The 20,014-nt window shown below is 44.5% G+C and overlaps 4 protein-coding genes across 4 annotated transcripts; 2 read left to right on the top strand and 2 right to left on the bottom strand.

Moving 5' to 3' along the window:
- Nucleotides 1-654: 654 nt before the first annotated feature.
- H6S33_002067 (uncharacterized protein) lies at nt 655-1,813 on the bottom strand (the record flags this gene model as incomplete). Its single annotated transcript, XM_044833414.1, has 4 exons — nt 655-1,146; nt 1,202-1,574; nt 1,657-1,709; nt 1,808-1,813. The coding sequence occupies 4 exons, from the start codon at nt 1,811-1,813 to the stop codon at nt 655-657; spliced, it is 924 nt and encodes a 307-aa protein (XP_044693210.1).
- Nucleotides 1,814-2,058: 245 nt separating this feature from the next.
- On the top strand, nt 2,059-3,541 carry H6S33_002066 (uncharacterized protein; the record flags this gene model as incomplete). The annotated part of the gene is made up of 2 exons (XM_044833413.1): nt 2,059-2,870; nt 2,923-3,541. 2 exons carry the CDS (start codon nt 2,059-2,061, stop codon nt 3,539-3,541), a joined length of 1,431 nt encoding a protein of 476 aa, XP_044693209.1.
- Nucleotides 3,542-7,273: 3,732 nt separating this feature from the next.
- Nucleotides 7,274-9,928, top strand: H6S33_002065 (uncharacterized protein; the record flags this gene model as incomplete). The annotated part of the gene is made up of 6 exons (XM_044833412.1): nt 7,274-7,447; nt 7,525-7,656; nt 7,713-7,787; nt 7,855-9,474; nt 9,532-9,846; nt 9,899-9,928. The coding sequence occupies 6 exons, from the start codon at nt 7,274-7,276 to the stop codon at nt 9,926-9,928; spliced, it is 2,346 nt and encodes a 781-aa protein (XP_044693208.1).
- Nucleotides 9,929-12,711: 2,783 nt separating this feature from the next.
- On the bottom strand, nt 12,712-13,591 carry H6S33_002064 (uncharacterized protein; the record flags this gene model as incomplete). Its single annotated transcript, XM_044833411.1, has 3 exons — nt 12,712-13,190; nt 13,282-13,364; nt 13,446-13,591. The coding sequence occupies 3 exons, from the start codon at nt 13,589-13,591 to the stop codon at nt 12,712-12,714; spliced, it is 708 nt and encodes a 235-aa protein (XP_044693207.1).
- Between the last annotated feature and the right edge of the window lie 6,423 nt (nt 13,592-20,014).

The raw sequence follows: 20,014 nt of genomic DNA, 5'->3' as shown, positions 1-20,014 counted from the left end.
CAAGATTAGATTGAGCTCCTTACAGCCTTAGCTAAGCAGTTGAGGGTGGATCGGTCCCGGTGCGTAGCTCTACCTATGGAGGCCTTGTGATTCAAGAGCTTATAAATCTCCTAGGACCAGGTTTTTTTTTGTTGCAGATACAGACACGGTGTTCCTGGAACACAGGCCGTTTCTTATTGGTTGAGTTATGGTATGTGGTTGGACAGGCGGGGATGAAATCCCAAACCCATAAAAACAAGGCTGTCGATATATGGGTGAATGGCATGTGCCAATGATACAATCTTCAGTTCTCCGCACACTCGGTTATCGTAATAGGCCAGATCCAAATCCCAACCTAGGGGGCAGAGATGTTTCATCGTGCGAGCCAAGACTACCGAGTGATATCGCATGAAGTTGTCTCAAGCTAAAATTGGTGGAATTTTGGTATCGACGGCTTAATATTATAAAATACCCCCCCATCATGCACTCTATTCCCTATGAAATCAAATGCCATCCCACTAAATTAATGAAAAAAAAAGCAAGAAAAAACACCAAGAATCCAGCCCAGCCTCCCGTTGAAAAACTAGTCCCACAAGGTATATACTAACTACCCCACAACACCATAATGACAATTCCCATCCAGTCTACATCGGAAACATTGAACCAACTCAACCTTTACAGCACAATCTTCTTCTCCTCTAACCATGTCAAACCCTTTAGACTCCTCTCAAATGTCCACATCGTGACTGCGCTCAACGGTGCTGCTTTCACCAAGCTTACAAAGAGCCCTTTATATAGTCCTCTGAGTCCTTCCGTACTTAAGATGTCTCTAGCGGTACCAAAGATGCCTGCATAGATTGGTATGTTTCTATGGACGTATTTCTGCCTGGTAGGACCTTGGACTTGTAGTCTTTTCCGGATCAAGTCAAGAGGAAATACACCTGTTTTGGCAACGGTGGCAGCAAAGGAGCCAGCTATAGCATCTGACCATCCACTCGGGAGTTGTTGTACAGTAGAGAGGTACTGACGGGCAAATTCGTAGTTCATGAAAAATAGGCCCATGTGAGGTACAATCTGAATTACGCCGGCCCCAAGGCCACGGAAGAAGCCATAAGCACCTTCGTTTTCGATAATATGTCGAACCGAGTGTTTTATAGATTGGTAGACCTATTTGCGGGGTTGTTAGAAAGAATCATCATTAGAGGAAAGAATGAAGACAAACCTTTTCTTGACCTTGTGCGGCGAATCTGGTTCGGAGAAGGTCTAGAGGATATGTAGCCGTTGTTGCAAGCCCTCCTGCGGTAGCTCCGGCGATAAATGATTTTACGCTCTCAGGAACCTCCCAACCTGACTTCGTGATCATGAGATGTGTTTGCTGGTATGTAAGAAATTGAGAAGCGCCATATGCGAGATATAGAGCCTCTGCTGGGATATTTCCCTTCCATAGTCCAGTGATCCCTTCTTGTGCGACAATTGTCCGCATTGTCGGAAAGATACCATGATATAATGGCCCATTGTGAGTAAAATTCGCGGCAGGGCTGTGAATCTGGAGCTGGAGGCGGATCTTGACGACGTCGAGAGGTGCTATTACAAACCTGGGGAGGTTAGCCTATTTCTATATTTTGACATCGCCGAATGTGACGGTACACGATAAATAGGGGATTGTGCAGAGCATACCGTGAAACCAGACCTGCGATGGCACCAGCAGTTACAACGCTTCGTTTCGAGGCCTGTAAACATACGTTAGTAATGCCGATATTGAAACATTTTTTTTGTTGTTGGTGGGATGTAACCTATGACATCACAGGAGACGTGAGCATGAGATTACTTGCATTTTCGTTTCCGTATTTCGATTTCCCGACTCGGCTCATCACGAACCAAAGTCTGCTCGTTTATGATATCTCTCTGGAAGGGTTCCTTTCTTCCTTTACTTCTAGCTCTTTTAGCGCTTGTTGCTGAGTGTTGAAGTTGAAGGGATGTCTAAAGAGCCTCAACGGAGGAACGGAGGTTGTGTGGAGGAAAAAAAGAGAAGTTGTGATCAAGTTTGTCCCGCTCTCAAGTTACACTTTCTCTCCCGCCATGATGAAATCAATCCTCAGACAAAGCCCACTCGGGCTCCTGAGAAGGCCAGCTTGCCAAAAACTCCGGCCCACGGCGTCAGCTGACAGCTCTGTGTGGCGCTCGAGCAGAGATATCCAATACAATCTGATGAGAGGTTTCGCCTTGTCAAGGTCTCCTCGCCAACAAGAATACCCCGAAGAGAAACGATGGGCTCCTCTACCAACGAGAAAGGCAATAAACCGTCTTTCAGTCATTCAAACAACCGCCTCCAGATATGTCACGGTTGACATTGAGGGAGAACAAGTTGCATTCGACAATATATTCCTCCGAGACGCTTGTAGATGCCATATGTGTGTCGACCCTTTAACGCAACAAAAGCTTATCCAGACCTCCGACATAAACTACGACACGAAGCCAAAGTTCCAAACAGCGCTCCCTGATGGCACACTCGTTATCAAGTGGGATACAGGACCAGGAGTTGACGGTCAGCACACAAGTACCTATAGTTTCGACTTTCTTCGGACTCAAGCAAACCTGAGGTGGAGGCTTAGGAGTAACTTTAATGATCGACGACAAGTCCTATGGGATAAGCGGTTAATGGAGCAAGATGTGCTATGGATTGACTACCAGGATTATATGGAGTCCGACGAGATGCTGCTCGAAGCTGTTCGATACCTATCAATATATGGGTTGGTGTTCCTTCGTAAAGTTCCGGAAAACTCGAGGCAGAATTCGGTCGAAGGAATTGCCAAACGGATAGGTAACATTAAAGAAACCTTCTACGGAAGGACTTGGGATGTCAAGAGCGTTAAAGATGCTAAAAACATAGCGTTTGTACTTCACATATCCTCATATATCAACACTTCACTGACAATAGCTCAGCTACACTCCCCTCAATCTTGGCCTCCACATGGACCTCCTTTATTTTGAATCGCCTCCTGGGCTTCAATTCCTTCATTGCATCCGCAACAGTGCCACGGGTGGTTCTTCCCTTTTCGCCGATGCATTTCGTGCTGCACAGACAGTCCGGATGACCTCCGAACCGCTCTTCAAAGCCTTATGCGATTTCCCTGTTACCTTCCATTATAAGAATGATGGGCACCATTACCACTATACCCGGCCAACGGTTGTTCTGGAGAAGAACACATACCTCCGCCAGCCACGCATTGACCATATGAACTGGTCGCCGCCGTTCCAGGCACCAATAGAGGTCGATACGAATGGTAAGGATAATAGGGTCTTTAGGAGCTGGCTTCATGCAATTCGTAATCTCGGCACGAGTATAGAAGATCCGGAATCACAATTTGAGCTTAAACTCAACGAGGGAGAGTGCGTTATCTTTAACAATAGGAGAGTAGTACATGGAAGGAGAGAGTTTGATCCGAAAAGTGGTGATAGGTGGTTGAAGGGGACATATGTAGACGTAGATGCGTTTTTGTCGAAGTTCAGAACCCTTAGTGAGAGGTTTAAAGGAGGCGTGGACAATAAAGACTACTTGTGAGCTATAAATACCTCAGTTTCACGAATGACATGAGTTGGAGATGGCTTCCTCTATCTTCTAGATGTAGGTTGCTGTTTCCCTACCAAGTTATTCTAAACCTTCTCAAATTTACGTTGCTGTACCTGGAGCCGAGGCCTGTACTGTAGTGGAAGACGGTTTTCAATTTTCGTTTCTTTCTTTCTGTGTTAGGCTGGTTGGGTTTAGATCAACCTTATTTCATTCTAGGTATCGGCGTCTAGAACCGTCAAAGTCTACATTCTATGTGGCGCTGCAACTTTATGTTCCGAACAAATCACGGCCGAATAATTAGTTCCGTTCGGAGAAGAGAGAAACGCGGGGCGATGTTTGCCCGTTACGTGCCTGATCGTGTTCTGTTGTGAACTTGGTATAGATGATATGGGTCATAGAAACTGAATTGAAATGTAATTGAGCTGTAATCAAAGCCTAGAGATCTCAACAAACCTACAAAAGAAATATTCGCAAACGGGGATATGGCTGATATTGAAGTTATGTGACTTTGCAATTGGCAAGCAGAAACAGGAATAACAAGAATGCCGTTACTCTGGTATCTTGATCGAAGTCTCTTGCCTTTCACCAGCGTTTATTTCGAGCTATCAAGGTCCTAACTGCCTTGGGAAAGGTTTGAATAGGCCAAAACGGGCATGGCATATATAGAGCGTATCTAACTCAATGATACTCCTGCACCTCGCCTTTCCAAGGACTTTGTTCCCATTGGAATTTGGTGTAGTTATTAACAGACTGACCCCGGTACGTCTGCTACCCATTGTCTGTTCGGGTGAAACGCAATACTATATTACCCGAATCCCTTTTATCACTGTCGGTGATGTCAGGTATAAGATTGATAGTGCATAAAATTTGACATTGTAATTTGCCCGATGACCTGATTGGAGTAGATGTTAGGAAGGTAATACTTTATATTTCAAGGTTCCCATCAATTAGATTGAATTTTCCGAGTGATAAGCTGTGAATACGGCGCTATAGTTTTTTTTTTTTTTATTGCTTAATTCATATACGGCGCTATAGTCCTTTCCGGGTCAGATATGGAGAACATGATTCAATTGCGAATGCCTACTTACTGGCCAATCAAAACCGTAAAACCCTCACTAACCCACCCGCGAGTATAAATTACAAATGTCAGAAAGAGGTGTTAGAGTCTGTTTTCAATAGTGGGGTTGTATGTATGTAGCTAGCTACGACAGCAAAAATCGGGGTGGAATCATGATCACTACGGTAGCACCACGGCTGCGATATAACCCAAAAGACCATAGTTCTGCCGTAATGTTTGTGGGAATACTGGGTATTGGTGAGTAAGGTTTAGAAATACCTTGCTGATTTACTTCCCGTAGTACCGGCCAGGTAGTACTCATATACTACGCACTTGTATGATGTATAATTATCTTAATTGTGTACATATGTATGTATTTCTGGTTAGAGAGACTCAGCTTCAGACCTATCTAGCTGCATCTATAATAAACATATACACCCGCAGGAATAGTGACGGGCACGAGACAAAACGAGACCACATTTAGGGGGTATCGTCTCGTCTTGTGTTTAGGGGTAGTAGGTTTCGTCTTGTCTCGGGACCTTTCGCAAAGTCTCGAGAGGTCTCGAGACTTTGGGAAAAAGGCGAAATATAGGAAAGCTAATGATATTTCTGCAACTGTTTGTGTTAATTATCATCTCGTGGAAAAATTATCTCCCTCGAAAAAGTAGAATCCCTCCAAAACCTTCTCAAAGGGTCTAAAATGATCTCGCGAGACGTCTCGAGACCAACCCACAATAGTCTCGAGATAATCGTGAGACTATTTTCACTGATCTTGTCTTGTCTCGTTTGGAAAGCTCGAGACCTGGTCTCGAGACCTCAAGTCTCGTGCCCATCACTACGCAGGAAAAAAGTGACGAAACAATGAGTGACCACCAACGCGGTTAACCAACAACCATGACTTTTGAAGGGATACCATAAGGGTGTTAAATACACTTCAGAGGCCGTAGTATATACGCTCTTTCTCATTTTGTATTTCAAGTACTTCTCGTCATTGGGGTTGGTGTTAAGTGCAGGTGTTGTTTCGTCACTTTTTCCCGCGGGTGTACATGTGTCTTGAGCTCTATAGCTATATGTATCTCTGGTACGCATCACATGGAATTTTGATTGTATACACTAGATGATCTTTGTTGTCCCTACATACATGTATTGAAGCACTGTAACTACTTGATCTTCAAAGCACATGCACGAGAATTAACTTTAAATTAAAATCATTCAATTCATCAACAGGTCCCTGAAATCGAAAATGATGGTGTTGTGTGGCTCATACACCTGGAAGCAGAGGGAGATGAAGTGCTTTACGCCTGAAATAACTTATAGTTTATAGAATGAAGCAGTGTTATAAATGCTGCTTTGCTATTGCATTCACCTGAGATCTAGATCAATATATGCCGATATCTGTTATAAATGTACTTTGTCCTTGTAATAATGGAATATCCCTAATATTTCTAGAGCAACTTTTGATAAAGAAATACATGTACGTATAAAGTAAATCGGGATACGTAGACGATCACGAAAAATAATCACCGTATAGCAGGCCTGTACCTACCTACATGTATGGTGCCGGCTACGATTAATGATTAATACCTGTAGTACGTACATGTATAGCGATAGGTAATAAGTGATGGAACGCTCTGATCAACTGAGATACAGTTATCTGTAAACACCGTACGTATGTTGGTGACTTTTTACCTAAAGCAAGTATCACTGTGTCCCAGCCCTTCCATCACTTATTACCTATTTATTGTACTCCAAAACAAACTCTTCTGGCCCAACTATATCCGAGCCTTCAAAAAAATATTAAGGAATTCAAAGTTTGAAGATAGACAACCTGTAGGTAATCACTAGGATTACAAATTCTCTGTTTCAGCCTCCTCGATCATCCATTTTTGAAGGAGTAGATACATGTACATGTACCTAGGATTCAAAAAAACTAGGACCTTCCAGCCTATATGTGCATGGAATCACTGTCGTTTAACCTAAAACCAGCCAATTTTTCCGGTAAAACATTTATCGAGACTCAAAATTTAAATTATAAAATCAAAATATATGTTTTAATAAACTGCTTTTCCGGAATGTTGATCTATCGTGACCGGCACCATATGTACATGATAGCAACCATAGCCAGATGTCTGTGGGTCCAAACTCCTCGATAGGTTTAATTAATTATAAGACAAGTCATCCACACCTATTAATATTATTAACAGTATCTGTAGTGGTATATACATAGAAGGAACGAGTGGTTAAAATCACTATTATGCGCGCCTGAGAAATACCATTATCTTCAACGTTGCTCGGAGTTTAGCATTGAGTTAGTGATTTATATAGAGTATATAATTATAACTTCTTCATTTGAACTTCCACACAAATCCCGCCTCGTGCAGGGTAAGGAGTTCAATGCCATTTTTTCCGTTGGATTCGAGCCCTAAGCACTAATACTAATTGTTCGGCACAGCCACAACCTGTGGTCCCGCCACATGCTTGTTGTCGTCAGAGCGTATGAATGCTCATCACCACCACCACCCTGTGGCCCTGTTAATTGTCGTCTCTGTTCTTCGACCTCCCCTTTCTCCTTCCCATCATACTCACTAATCCTACCGGAAGTTTGCTCTTGACCTACTTGCTATCTATCTCACATATACACATCCAGCCATCTCTCTCACAACATCATGGCTTCCCTAGACATCTCTCCCGAGATTGGCCGTTCTTATAAAACCCTCGTCTCATCTCCAGCCCCCGCAAATAAGTCCCCAACTCATGCCCAGTGGGCTGTCTTTGCTGTCTCAGTACCATTGCAGAATGCCTTTGTTGCGAGTTCTACATCCAAAGCTAGCACGCTGAAAGTGCATAGCACAGGAGGTTTAAACGACTCATTCCATTCATAGCCCATTGCTGATTTCCTAAAAACGAACACTGACAGGCGGTTTTTGTGTTTGCAGATGGCGAGCTTGAGGAGCTCATCGAAGAGTTCAATGATGGCAAAGTGCAATTTGCTTTCGTCAAGGTTAAGGATCCGAACTCTGGGTTACCCAAGTTTGTTCTGATTGCCTGGGTAAGCTCTCCAACCCCTCCACTGTCCGGATAACCTCATTGACTAGCTGGGGAAAGTGTGGCGAGGGCGTCCCGGAAAGAGTCAAGGGATATTTCACCGGCCATCTAAACGCGGCCGCCAAAGTTTTGCATGTGAGTAGCTACCCGATAGAGCTATGCGTTATCCTTCGCATCGAAAATTTACTTATCGATGTTTTAGGGTTACCATGTACAAGTCACTGCCCGGTCTGAATCCGACCTCTCACCCGAATCTATAGTCCAGAAGGTCGGTGATGCCTCGGGAGCTAAGTATTCGTCCTCGAGCACTTCCACCGCTCCTCCGACATCTGCCCCGAAGCCGCCGGCTCCATCGTCTAAACCTGCGTATACACCTACTCGAGTTTCCGGTGCTACAGGCTCGCGAGCTCCCTACAAACGTGAAGAGCAGACGGACAGTGATGGCTGGGGTGCAGATGCCCCACCTGTAACGAGGAGCCAGTTGGAAAAGGTTGCGCCTGCTTATAAACCGACAAAGGTTGACATTTCTGCAATTCGAGCTCAGCCAACATCCACTACATCTGGTTATGGCAGTGCATCATCTGCTAGTGATAGACCGGATATCGTGAAAGGAGCCTATCAACCTATTGGAAAAGTAGATATTGCCGCTATTAGAGCTCAAGCACAGCAGAAATCTGAGCGTCCGGAGATTGTCAAGGGTGCATACGAGCCGGTTGGTAAAGTAGATATCGCAGCCATCAGAGCTCAAGCGAGGCCATCTCCGGCGCATGAAGAAGAGGAAGAAAGGCCAAGACCGGTATCAGAGAGATCAGCTGCATTTTCGCAAAGTGAGCGACTCACCTCTCTCCCCAAACCAAAACCTGTAAAGAAGTTTGGGACAGGTGCGCCCAGCTTTGGTACTAAACCACCCACGCCTGGTGGTTTCGGATTGAATCCTTCTGTCCCAGCAGCTGCACCTGTGGGTTCTGCAAGTAGAGACTTTGGCTCCTCCGGTGGTAAAACGCCCGCCCAGTTATGGGCTGAAAAGAAAGCTAGAGAGCGCGGTCTCTCAGGCGCCAGCGAAACCACTCCGCCGACTTACGCAGGCCAGCAATACCCCCCTGTTAGCACCTCAAACACCGGCCGTAGCTCCGGGAGTAATGATGGCTTGTCAAATAAGTTTGCTCAACAAAAATTGGATGACCACGAGGAGGATGTACAAGCCCCCGCGGGTGGTATCAGCGCACTGAGAAATAAATTTTCAGGCGCGCCCCCGATGGGGGCACCGACATCACCAAAGAGCCCTCCAAGAACCGGCGGTTACCAGTTCCAGCAAACTACAGGAGAGCGTGCTCCTCCACCTCCACCCGTTGATATCTCTTCCAGGCCTACTATCGTCGCTGGAGGGGCCGTCGCACTCCCTGGATTCCCTCCTAAGCCTGTTGATGATGAAGATGAGACAAACGCAGCTGGAATTCCACACCCACCGCCGCAACCTCCAAGATCTCCTACCCCACCCACTCCTGAGATTCCCGGAAGTCCTATTAGGATCGCAATGCCCGTATCTAGGCAACAGGAAGATCCCATAACACATGAACCAGAGCCAGAATCATCCATTCCCATAGAGAGTTTGAGTAGGGTAGTTCCACAAGAAGATGATCTTGAGGACGAAGAGCCAGCAAGGGTTAGATCGGAAACAGTTGGTATAGGTGCAGGAGGTGAAACCGTTGAAGGCAGCGCAGGAAGGCGTGCACTCATCTTATTTGACTACGAAGCAACCGAGCCGAACGAAATAAACTTGGTCGAGGGACAGATTGTTGGAGAGGTCGACATGGTCGACGAGGTATATATCTCTTTTGACGTCGCGATACAGTACGGCCGTTTGTGCTAATTCATCTAGGATTGGTGGGCTGGACGCAACGTACAGGGGGAGAGTGGTCTGTTCCCCAGCAACTATGTTGAGCTTATCGAGGGAGACGAAGAAGAACAAGGTCCTCCACCCTCTCGACCAGAGGATAGACCTTCTGTAGAATCTCCTCCACCGCAGGAGGAAGAACACCAAGCCACCAACGGCCCATCGGCGATTGCCCAGTATGACTATGAAGCAACAGAAGAGAATGAACTCTCCTTCCCTGATGAGGCAATCATCGAAGATATCGAATTTCCAGACGATGATTGGTGGTTGGGAACATACGGTGGAAAGCGCGGCCTCTTTGTATGTCATCATTTCCCTCGTGGATTTTTTTAAATTGCTAACACATCGGCAGCCTGCAAACTACGTGGAGTTGCGCAAGTGATCGGGAGTTCAGGGGGGACGAGAACTCACTGGTTCATTGTTTGAGATGGTTGCATAAATATCCAGAGTTGTGTTGTTTTTGACTGGTAACTTTCCAATGATGGGCAAGATTGTTAAGGGCAATCTAGTGCCCTTCTCCAAAAACTGTATTAAAATTTCCTCCACCCGGCCTAACATTTCCAATTGCGTATTTCAAAACTCGCTCTATTCAGACTCCATCTCCGGGGGTTGACTTCGTACGTACGTGTGACCTTCACGAGAAATCCATCGACTAGCCCAGCCCTGTGGTACATTTCGTAGTTGCCTAGCAATTAGACAAGTTCGCTCTTGATGCGCGTAATCATAAACTATCACTCGGTGGTGCTTAATTGAACCTGAATTATAAAAATGGAAAGAAGTTGGCTCTTAGTGACAGGGTATGGGATTTTGGTGCGCGTTCTCTTGTTAAATCACTCTCTTTACTCTACATAGGTTCAAGAAGGCCAAACGAATAAAAATATCGAGTTTACATAATTAACAGGATGCTTGCATTACGACCAAGTTTTGTATGTGAAAGCAACTCCAATGTCGTCTTGTAACAACCACAACAGGAAAATACAGATCTAACCCCATGATTCTCTCTGCTTGTATTTTTCTTAGCCTTCATTATAGGCTCAATGCCATCAATCTCAAAATTTGGCCGCGATATAAACCTCACTGATAAACACCTGTACCTTCTTAGAGCTTGGAAGCTCGACCCGTAATCTATATTTCTTCGGTATAAGCTTTGTGCCCTGTCAAGCTGGCTGGAGTCCTTGTTTTGAGTTGCATATAAATTTACAATATTGGTAATTATTTCGCTAATTTTTTATCTAATAGTCTTCTTTGTCACCAGGAATGTTTTCTATTAGTTACAGGTTGCGTATCGTCAGGCAAAGAACTGCTTCCGAGATGGAAGGGAACTGGCATATTTAAAAAGCGTGTAGTCATTACAATTGATGGATAAAAGAAAAGACTTATGTATTAACTTCGAACTCCCCACCACAGTCGCAACTCGATATGCCGGGTTGCCAAGACTCTAAGGATTTCGTGCGGGATAGCAAATTGATTTTGCAGTAGGAAAAACAATATACTCAGAGGATCTCGTACAGGACAGCAAGGGATCCGGTGCATTGAGTCCCGGCATATCTGGTTGCGACTGTTCATGTACTTACTACAAAGTCGGCGAGCAAGGAGGGTCGGTGTGCCGCGCAGCGGCACCCCGATTGTGAGCAAGAGTACTCATATGCATTGAAAGAACTGACCTAGAGTGAGTGCATTTCTTTAACTCTTAATGCATACATGTACATACATGTACTTGAGCTAATATCACAGATTACCCACGAGGAGAGATCAAGCTTAGCGCCTATACATTTCAATCCGAAAATGTCATCACAGTACCTACCGTGCCCCCGTTTCCTCACTACTTTTTGGCGGCCGGAGGCCGCACTCCGCTTGTACCATCTAACAGAACTGTATCTGTATTTTGTCTCGTGCTCAAGCCCGCGAAACAACCGATTTCGGGGCCAAATTTGGTTAACCCCGCAAGACACAGATTGTCGAGTCAGTGTCGCCATTGACCCGAGAATGACTGCAGCTCGAGCTAGGCAATTAACAGTTGACCAGAAGGAACACTTCAACAACCACACTATAGAAAAGTTGGAATAGGCAGTCTCCCTCAAAACATGTTACTTCTTGCAAACAATGAATGAATTGATCAAGCGTTTAACTTCTCTACCTTGGCGAGTGATGTCTCATGAATCTATACCAATGAGCATTGCGCAACGATGATAGTTGTCCTGTCGCATCGTATCTCAAGTAATTGAGGTACCCTCGCAGGCTTTAAAGTTATTTCTAGCAGTTATCGACCGTGAATCATAGCAGCTTCATTTCAAGTTCACGTTCACTCCAACACCCTGAGAACACCGTAGTATGTCATTAATTACATACCAGTTAAGAGGTGACGAAATTACCTGTCCAGGTCCAGATTCGGGCTTGTTTAACTTGCTGGTTTATTCGTCAATACTCGGTGTGATTTGGTGGTCTCAAAACGGATTCACCATCGATGGGAGCGAGTTTTGAGTTATACGCCCAACGATTGGCGCAAGCCCGTAATTGGAAGACCTTGGCGCATAAGGAAGACTCACCTCTGGAGTAAGATTATCTATGTATCTCATCGTGGATGTAACATGATATTATTTTTATATAAATACTAGAATGACGCACTAGGAGCTGCAGCTCTCCTGTGACCGGAAGTCTGTATAAGTGTATGTCTCGAATTTCACGCCTGCATTAAAATAATTGGCTGGCTACTGAGGCGAGAGACATACATATATATATCTAGACACCTGCAAGGCTCGATTTGCCAAGGCGAGTGACAATTCATGAGGAAGTTTGGCTCCAAATTGGTGTAGTGGCGCAGATATTCACTTCTGGTTTCACAATATGTTTTGATGATAACTTTTAACAGTTAGACTTTCAACCTCACTCAATCATTAATTTCCCGCAACAGAACCTACAAACACCAAAGCAACAAGAATAGTAATAGACAGAAGAATATAAAATATTTCAAAAGAACTAATGGCAAACAGAATCCCAGTAGGGAGTCTGTTAAACCAATGCAACAGCATTGTTGTCATTTCACAGAATGCGTGTCACCGTAGAAAAAAAACAATGTATCATCATACAATCACTTGAGAAACATTAAGCTAGAAATCAATCATCCCCTCCCTATAAGCACGATTTCAACCGTATATTGTTGATATTTTAGTTGAGGTACATGAGACCGGCGAAGATGCACATGACCAACGCCAATGGAGAGGCAAGGTGGGCACCACTGTTGACATTGGCAGCCACGACGGTGGCTTCGGGAGTGGCAGAAGAAGAAGCAGCGCGGGTAGTGCTAAGAATGGCAGAAGAGTTGGATGATCCTGTTGCAGTTGTAGAAGTATTGGCTGCGGTAGTGGTAGCACTGGCTGAAACGGTAGTGGATGCGGTGGTGGAGGTAGAAAGGGTAGTCGAAGAAGTGCTTGAAGAAGAAGAAGAAGAAGAAGAAGAAGACGACTTGGAGGAAGTTGAAGTAGAGGAAGCCGAGGTGGAAGAGGAAGAGGTCACATCGGACTCAATGGTGAACATGGGGGAGTAGTTGTCTTTATCACCAGCGGTGATCTGGATGGAGTAGTCGCTACCAGCCGAGATCTTAGGAGAGACGGACCAAGTGAAAGCACCAGTGTTAGGAATACCAGCTGGAAGGTACATGTATGTTAGTAAAAATGTGAAGTGAAAATATTCCATTCCTGTGTGAATATAATAGCAGAAACTTAGGTTAATACTCACTTGCGATGTCCAAGACCTCGTCCAAATTGGTGTCCTTGCCCTTCCTCAAGACAAGGTCGCAAGAATTGCCGGATGTAACGCTCCTGAAATCCAATAAGTCAGCGAGAATGTCAAGAGAATTGTATATGGACGATATGTTGCACTAAATAGTTAATTGAACGTACCAAGTGATAGTAACATCAGAACCGGCCTTGATACTGCCGCCAAGAGGATAGGTGATAGGATTCTCGCCCGATGAGGTTGTGGTTGCAGCAGCAACAAGAGAGGTCAAGGCAGAAATTGCCAAAACGAGAGTAGAGGTGAAGCGCATTTTGATTGTATTAAGATAAACTGTTGACACAATGAATTATAGAGAGCGGTTTGTAGAGAGAGGCTGCGTGAATAGCGAGTGATCACGAGAAGAAATGAGTGACTTTCAAAGAGCGACAGACTTGTGGTGTAGAGAAGGAACGAAGGGACGCCTGGAGGCAATAGAGGTAGATATCAAGATAGAAGTAGGTGTGGGGAGAGAAAAGAGGAGAAAGAAAAGGGGGCCTGGCGCTGAGACAGGTTTTATTATGGCGAAAAATGGCGGCTGTAGCCAATGTAACTAGTGAATGAACTGACAGGGCATTGAATAATTTAACATGGATTCTTTACAATATGGAGCTAGGACAGGCACGTTTGATTGACTGGGGTATGGGATATATGCCTACATGTATTCCATGCGTAAGTACATGTATCTACATCATATACTTGTATTCATACTCTATAGGCATAAATACAATGATCGTAGTTGCTCCACTCTTTGAGGAGTAACCCTAGCAATCTGATGTGAGGAGGACACGCCTTGTGCATTCATAGAGTGTGGGATTCGAGCAGCTTATCAAGCGAGATATCATGGGTGCATGTGAAATTTCCGCAAACAAATCGAAAAAGCCTTGTTGGTGCCCCATAGTCTGGAGCACTGAAGCATACATACAACAGATGTATGTAGTTTGTATGCTTCCGGCACGAGGAATGCCTTTTTCGCATTCATCGCCAGGCTTCACCAATTGAGGGAACACAAGGTCTCATACCCCCGCGAAATTAACATTGCGGACAGTAATTAATGAAAATTGATGGTCCTTCCACCCCCTCCACCCCCTCCACCCCCTCCACCTATCCCTATCAACTATTTCACCACCCCACCATCATCATCACCCCTTCCCCCATAAACTCTTGTTAACCAACAATTTAGGCTTAGTGGGAGGCAAGTGCCCTGCCAAGCGAGATAGAGCCCTTCTCACACCCCGGCTGTTAACGGCGCGAAATTCATTTGGTTTCGTGGCTTCCTTATCTGGACCATGCATTAACTGCTTCGGAAGCTTGTCGGTACAGGCAGCCCTTTGGGTACTGTAAATTATAATAAAGGCGCCAGTTCACGACCAATCTCAATGTCAGTAGGTAACTAGTGTCAGCTACATAATATACTTGAGTATCAACTAGTAAATCTAGTGCTATTTTACAATATTCAGAGTAGTTCCAATGGATATCATTACACTCATGCGTCTTAAATGAGTGGTGGTTGTGGATGGTTGTCAAAGGAAGGAATGGGGAGACACTACTGCAAGGTACGAATCGGCGGTTCCGGACATTTCGGGGTGGACTATCAATCTTCTCGTTCGGGTCATGTGCGCTACAGTAAGATGATTGGCCAAGACTTAATGCACAAGTTCTTGTTCCGGTAAAAGATCGGTTGCCGCCCCACCCATTTCCCTTGCGCAATAAAAACGGCGTTCCATCCGCTATCACTCGCTTGAGGAATACCATCACGAAATATGGCGCAGTACACGCGACAGTATGTTATCCCTTGGACAGATGAAAGTTGTCAAATTCGAGACCTGGACCGTGCGCCACTTGGTAAGGGAATTATCTTGCTTTTTACGGTTGGCAATAACAACAGAGCCAATCAAGAATTTCGAACAATTGCCATATTAAGCTAGTGATAGCTGAAAGAGTGTGGTCGCGAATTTGACAACTTTCATCCGTCCAAGGGATAATGCGATTGGGTCATCTTAAAATTTACTACATCACAACGGTTCGTCATATCAAAAGCAATCTTGTAAGACAGCGTCGTTTGTTGCCAAGAAAGCACGCACATTAATCTGTTCAGGTTAACAGGCTGGAGGAACCGAAACAACTGTGAGATGAAATAAAGTCTTACTACTGATTTGGATTGATAAGCGCCTGAAATTGTGGCGTGCATGAAAATTCGGAGTGGCCCATCTTGCGACCACAAGTTGCCGCTTTTGGTTGGGGATATCATTTACTTCTTGGAATTCGATTTTCCTAGTTGATGGTATCATTCGACCTTTCCGAAAATGATGGCGATGGGACCGTTATGTCCAAGACACCCGGCTTTTTATTGTGCCATAAGGTCAGAGGGATGTTGAATGCTGAGTAAACTCAATGGGGGTTGGGAGCTTTCGAAAGGCTTTGATTTAGCACAAATTCTCTAGAACATATTAGATATCACCGTGCAGCGTAACTACATGAACGGAGGCTAAACTTTGAAAGTAATTCCAACTACGTAGTCATGTGGGTATTGCACTGTTTAATTGAGATAAGATAGGGTGTATATAATTAATAAAGCGATAAATCAATCAATCAATGTAATAACTGCAAGGTTGTATGTGAGTTCGAGAGATTATTATGATTATTAGTATTATTCTTATGAAGGTAAAACAGAGTTGCAACGATACGAGTGATATCTGGTGGTACAGGGTATTGTGACAACTATCAATTGGGAGGTTTTGCAACGAAGTGTGCATTATACCGAAAGGGAAGAAGTTCGAGATCATGTATAGTTTTCCGGTCGTTAATACAGACAGAGCTTTTGCACCCGTAGTACGGCGATACCTCGATAGATATGGTGTCCCCCGTATTAAAGGTAACCAAAAGTGACAAAAAATCAATCGCGAATGGCTTTACCACCAAAAAAAATTAAAAAGATCAGTACAGTAAACGTGTAGACGTAGCGGTGGAGTTCACTTTTACTGAACAGGATTTTGATAACTATCCTAGTTGTAAAGTTATTACAGATTGAAATTGGCAAATTGGAACAGTATTATACCTATTTATACTTCCTTAAAATCAGAGATTCAGCAAAGTGGCTAGAAATTGGTACAGTAATTGGCCTGAGAGTCACCTTGCAGCAACAATTGTTTCACTTCCTGCCTTTAAGAGTATGTGCACTATATAAGAAAGAAACTTTGGCTGTAAAAGAGAGATCTGTAATGTCACTTTTAGTCTTCATGAAAAATGAGGGAAAATTACCTCGGTAGAAAAGTAAAAATAACTTTAGTGTAATGGATGAAAGGTGACTGGCAACAACTGTAACGGGGGTCTCTGTAACGGAGCCATTTCAACTGTATGGTGTATGAGTACACACAGGGCCCGGTTACATGCTGAGAGTTCTTGTTAGAAGCCAGTTGCTGTAACGGGGACTATGGGCGTAGGAACTATGAAGCCAAGGAATACAACCGAGGTGAAGACGTGGACGTAGGAGGTTCGTGGACTATGGACTATGGGGCCGGGGTATGCTACCAAGGCGGGAATCGTGGACTATGGACTATAGGGCCGAAGGGTAGACCTAAGGCAAGAACGGAGACTGTGGACTATGGACTATGGATGGTTGTACCTGGTCTAGTATACCGGGTAAACCCTATGACGTAGCGCGAACCAAATAGTATTCGTAACTGTAAAATACAGAGGTTACATAAAGAGGAAAGGAAAAGAAAGAGAAACAAGAAATCACGAGACAACGCCCCCCTTATATATCCATGCCCTATCCCAATGCTGACTCATACTCTCGCGTAACAGAAACAGAAAGAACATAATAGAAACCCGCTTCGCTAAACCCAACCACACTGCATAACCCTTCCTCTTCATACCCTAACACCTCGCATAACCAAACCACATGGCTGCCGTTACAGACCACTCCCCCCTCTAGGGCCTACCTCCTGGTAGGCTTAGGCTTCCGTGGATATCGTTTGTGAAATCGTTTGACAATATCGGGCGAATGTTCGACATCCGACAATGGCTGCCACGAAGCTTCGTCATAACCGGCATACTTAACCAAGTATTCAAATCTTCCCCGACGATCCCTGGAATCCAAAATATCCTCGACTTCCCACTCCTCCTGTCCTTCAACTTCGACCGGCGGTGGTGGTAACTGTTGTTGTCCTGGTAAAGGATCGTTTGCTGTAGACGACAATAAAGAGACATGGAATACGGGATGAACTTTCATGGAACGAGGGAGTTCCAACTCATAGGCATAAGGACTAACGATCCGCTTCACGATATATGGTCCAATGCGTTTCCAATCAAGTTTCTTCGATGGTCGTTTGGTGAGGACATGGCGTGTTGATAAGAAAACTCGATCTCCTACTCGATAGTGAGGTGCTGGAGTTCGACGTATATTGGCGGACTCTTCTTGAATCCTTTGCGCTCGAAATAATTCATCCTTTAGAAAATCCAATATATTCTTCATCTCCCTTGCAATACTATTGGCCTGATCCTCCGCTGTCGTCCTACCATGTTCCAAAGGACCAAAAGTCATTCTTGGATTCCTCCCTGAGTTGGCGTAAAATGGAGAGATTCTCGTCGTTTCAGAAGCATGGTTATTTGTTGCAAACTCGGCCATTGGCAACCATCGAACCCAGTCGTCCTGTTGATAAGAAACATAACTTCGAAGGTATTGTTCCATCACAGCATTGATTCTTTCCGTTTGTCCATCCGTCTGAGGGTGAAACGCTGTAGAGAATTTTGGCGATATTTCCAAACGATCGCAAAGGGACCTCCAGAATTCCGCAACAAATTGTGTTCCTCGATCAGATACCATAGTTTCAGGGAGTCCATGTAATTTCCAAACATTATCGATATATAACCTCGCTACTTCTTTTGAATCCGCCTCTTTAGTTGTGGGTATGAAATGTCGCATTTTGGTTAGTCTATCCACCACAACTAGAATTGCATTGTACCCATCACTCTCCGGAAGGTCTGTGACAAAATCCATCGATACATCCATCCATGGTCCATCAGGTATTGGCATAGGTCGGAGTACTCCATAGGGCGCATTGCGTGATGCCTTGCTACGGACACACAAATTGCAATTCCTAACATACTGATCGACATAATTTCGCATTCGTGGCCAGTAGTATTCTCGATTCAGGAGTTCCAAAGTCTTTGCTCTGCCTGGATGGCCTGCCGATGGGTTATCATGGTATTCTTTTAGAAGTTTTAGTCGAAGGTCATTGTCGTCCGGTACGTAGAGTGCGCCACGATAAAGTAGCCGACCGTTGTTGTCCTCCGTACATTCAGCAAGTGAAATTTTATTCGAATGGCGAACGCCATTCCGAAGCATCGCAAGGACTTTGTTCGGGAAACTGTCAACTTGATAAGCATTTGAAAACAACTCTTCTACAGTGGACATTCCTTCAGCGGATTCATTTGAAAAAGAACCCGCGAACAAACTTAGCTTTGAATCCAAATTTTTTCGCTTCAAAACCACCTGGCTTTGATGCGTCAACCGTTCATCCCCCTCCTTAGGTAGGTCACCCGACCTCCTAGTCAATGCATCCGGCTTTGCTCCTTGTTTCCCTGGTCTAAATTGAATGACGAAATCGAAACGTGAAAGAAATTCCGACCAACGGGCTTGTCGACGGTTTAATAACTTTGTTGACATAAAATATTCGAGGTTCCGATGGTCGCTAAGAACTTCAATTGGGAATTGTGCCCCCTCTAAATAATGTCGCCATTCCTCAAAACATCGTACGATTGCCAGGAGTTCTTTGTCATAGATCTCATAGTTACATTCCGCAGGGGAATGTTTCTTAGAGAAGAAAGCGACTGGATGTAGAATTCCTTCGTCGTCACGTTGGGACAGAATTCCAGCAGAAACATAATCGGATGCATCGGTTTCTACCACGATTTTCCGATCCGGATCAAAGTGCATTAGTATGGGTGCTGTTGTGAACATCCTTTTCAATGTCTGGAATGCTTCCTCCCTTTCATCCGTCCATTCAAATTTAACATTTTTCTTGGTCAGAGCTGTAAGCGGAGCAACAATTTTTGAATACCCTAAAATAAAACGTCGATAGAAATTCGCAAATCCCAGAAATACTTGAATATCATGGAGATTCCTTGGTGTGGACCATTCCAAAACATCGACAACTTTCTTCGGATCCATCCTATTCCCATCCGGGGTGAGAATAAGGCCGAGATACTTCGTTTCCTGGACTATAAATTCACATTTCTCAGGCTTAAGGTGAACATGACTCTCATCAAGTACCTTCAAAACCTTTCGAATGTGCTCTTTGTGTTCTGCCAGGGTTTCCGAGTAGATAAGAATGTCATCTAGGTATGCTGTCACAAATTGGTCGAGGTATGGTCGTAAAATATCATTGATCCAGTGTTGGAACGTAGCAGGGGCATTAGCTAATCCGAACGGCATTACAGTATACTCGAAATGTCCATAACGAGTCCTAAATGCCGTTTTCCATTCGTCTCCCTCCGCTACCCTGATCTGATTGTATCCCCAACGTAGATCCAACTTGGTATAGTACTGTGCCTTCGAAAGTTTAGCCAAAGTTTCCTTTAACAGTGGTAACGGGTACCGATTTTTGACCGTGATCGCATTGAGGCCTCGGTAATCCACACATAGTCGGAGAGTCCCATCACTTTTCTTTACGAATAGTATGGGTGCTCCCGC

Source organism: Morchella sextelata, assembly GCF_020137385.1.
Source record: "Morchella sextelata strain SCLS chromosome Unknown scls_12, whole genome shotgun sequence".
In the NCBI taxonomy this organism is placed as follows: Eukaryota; Fungi; Ascomycota; class Pezizomycetes; order Pezizales; family Morchellaceae; genus Morchella; species Morchella sextelata.
The sequence above is the reverse complement of the archived record's forward strand: the minus strand, read 5'-3'. Positions and strand labels throughout refer to the sequence as shown.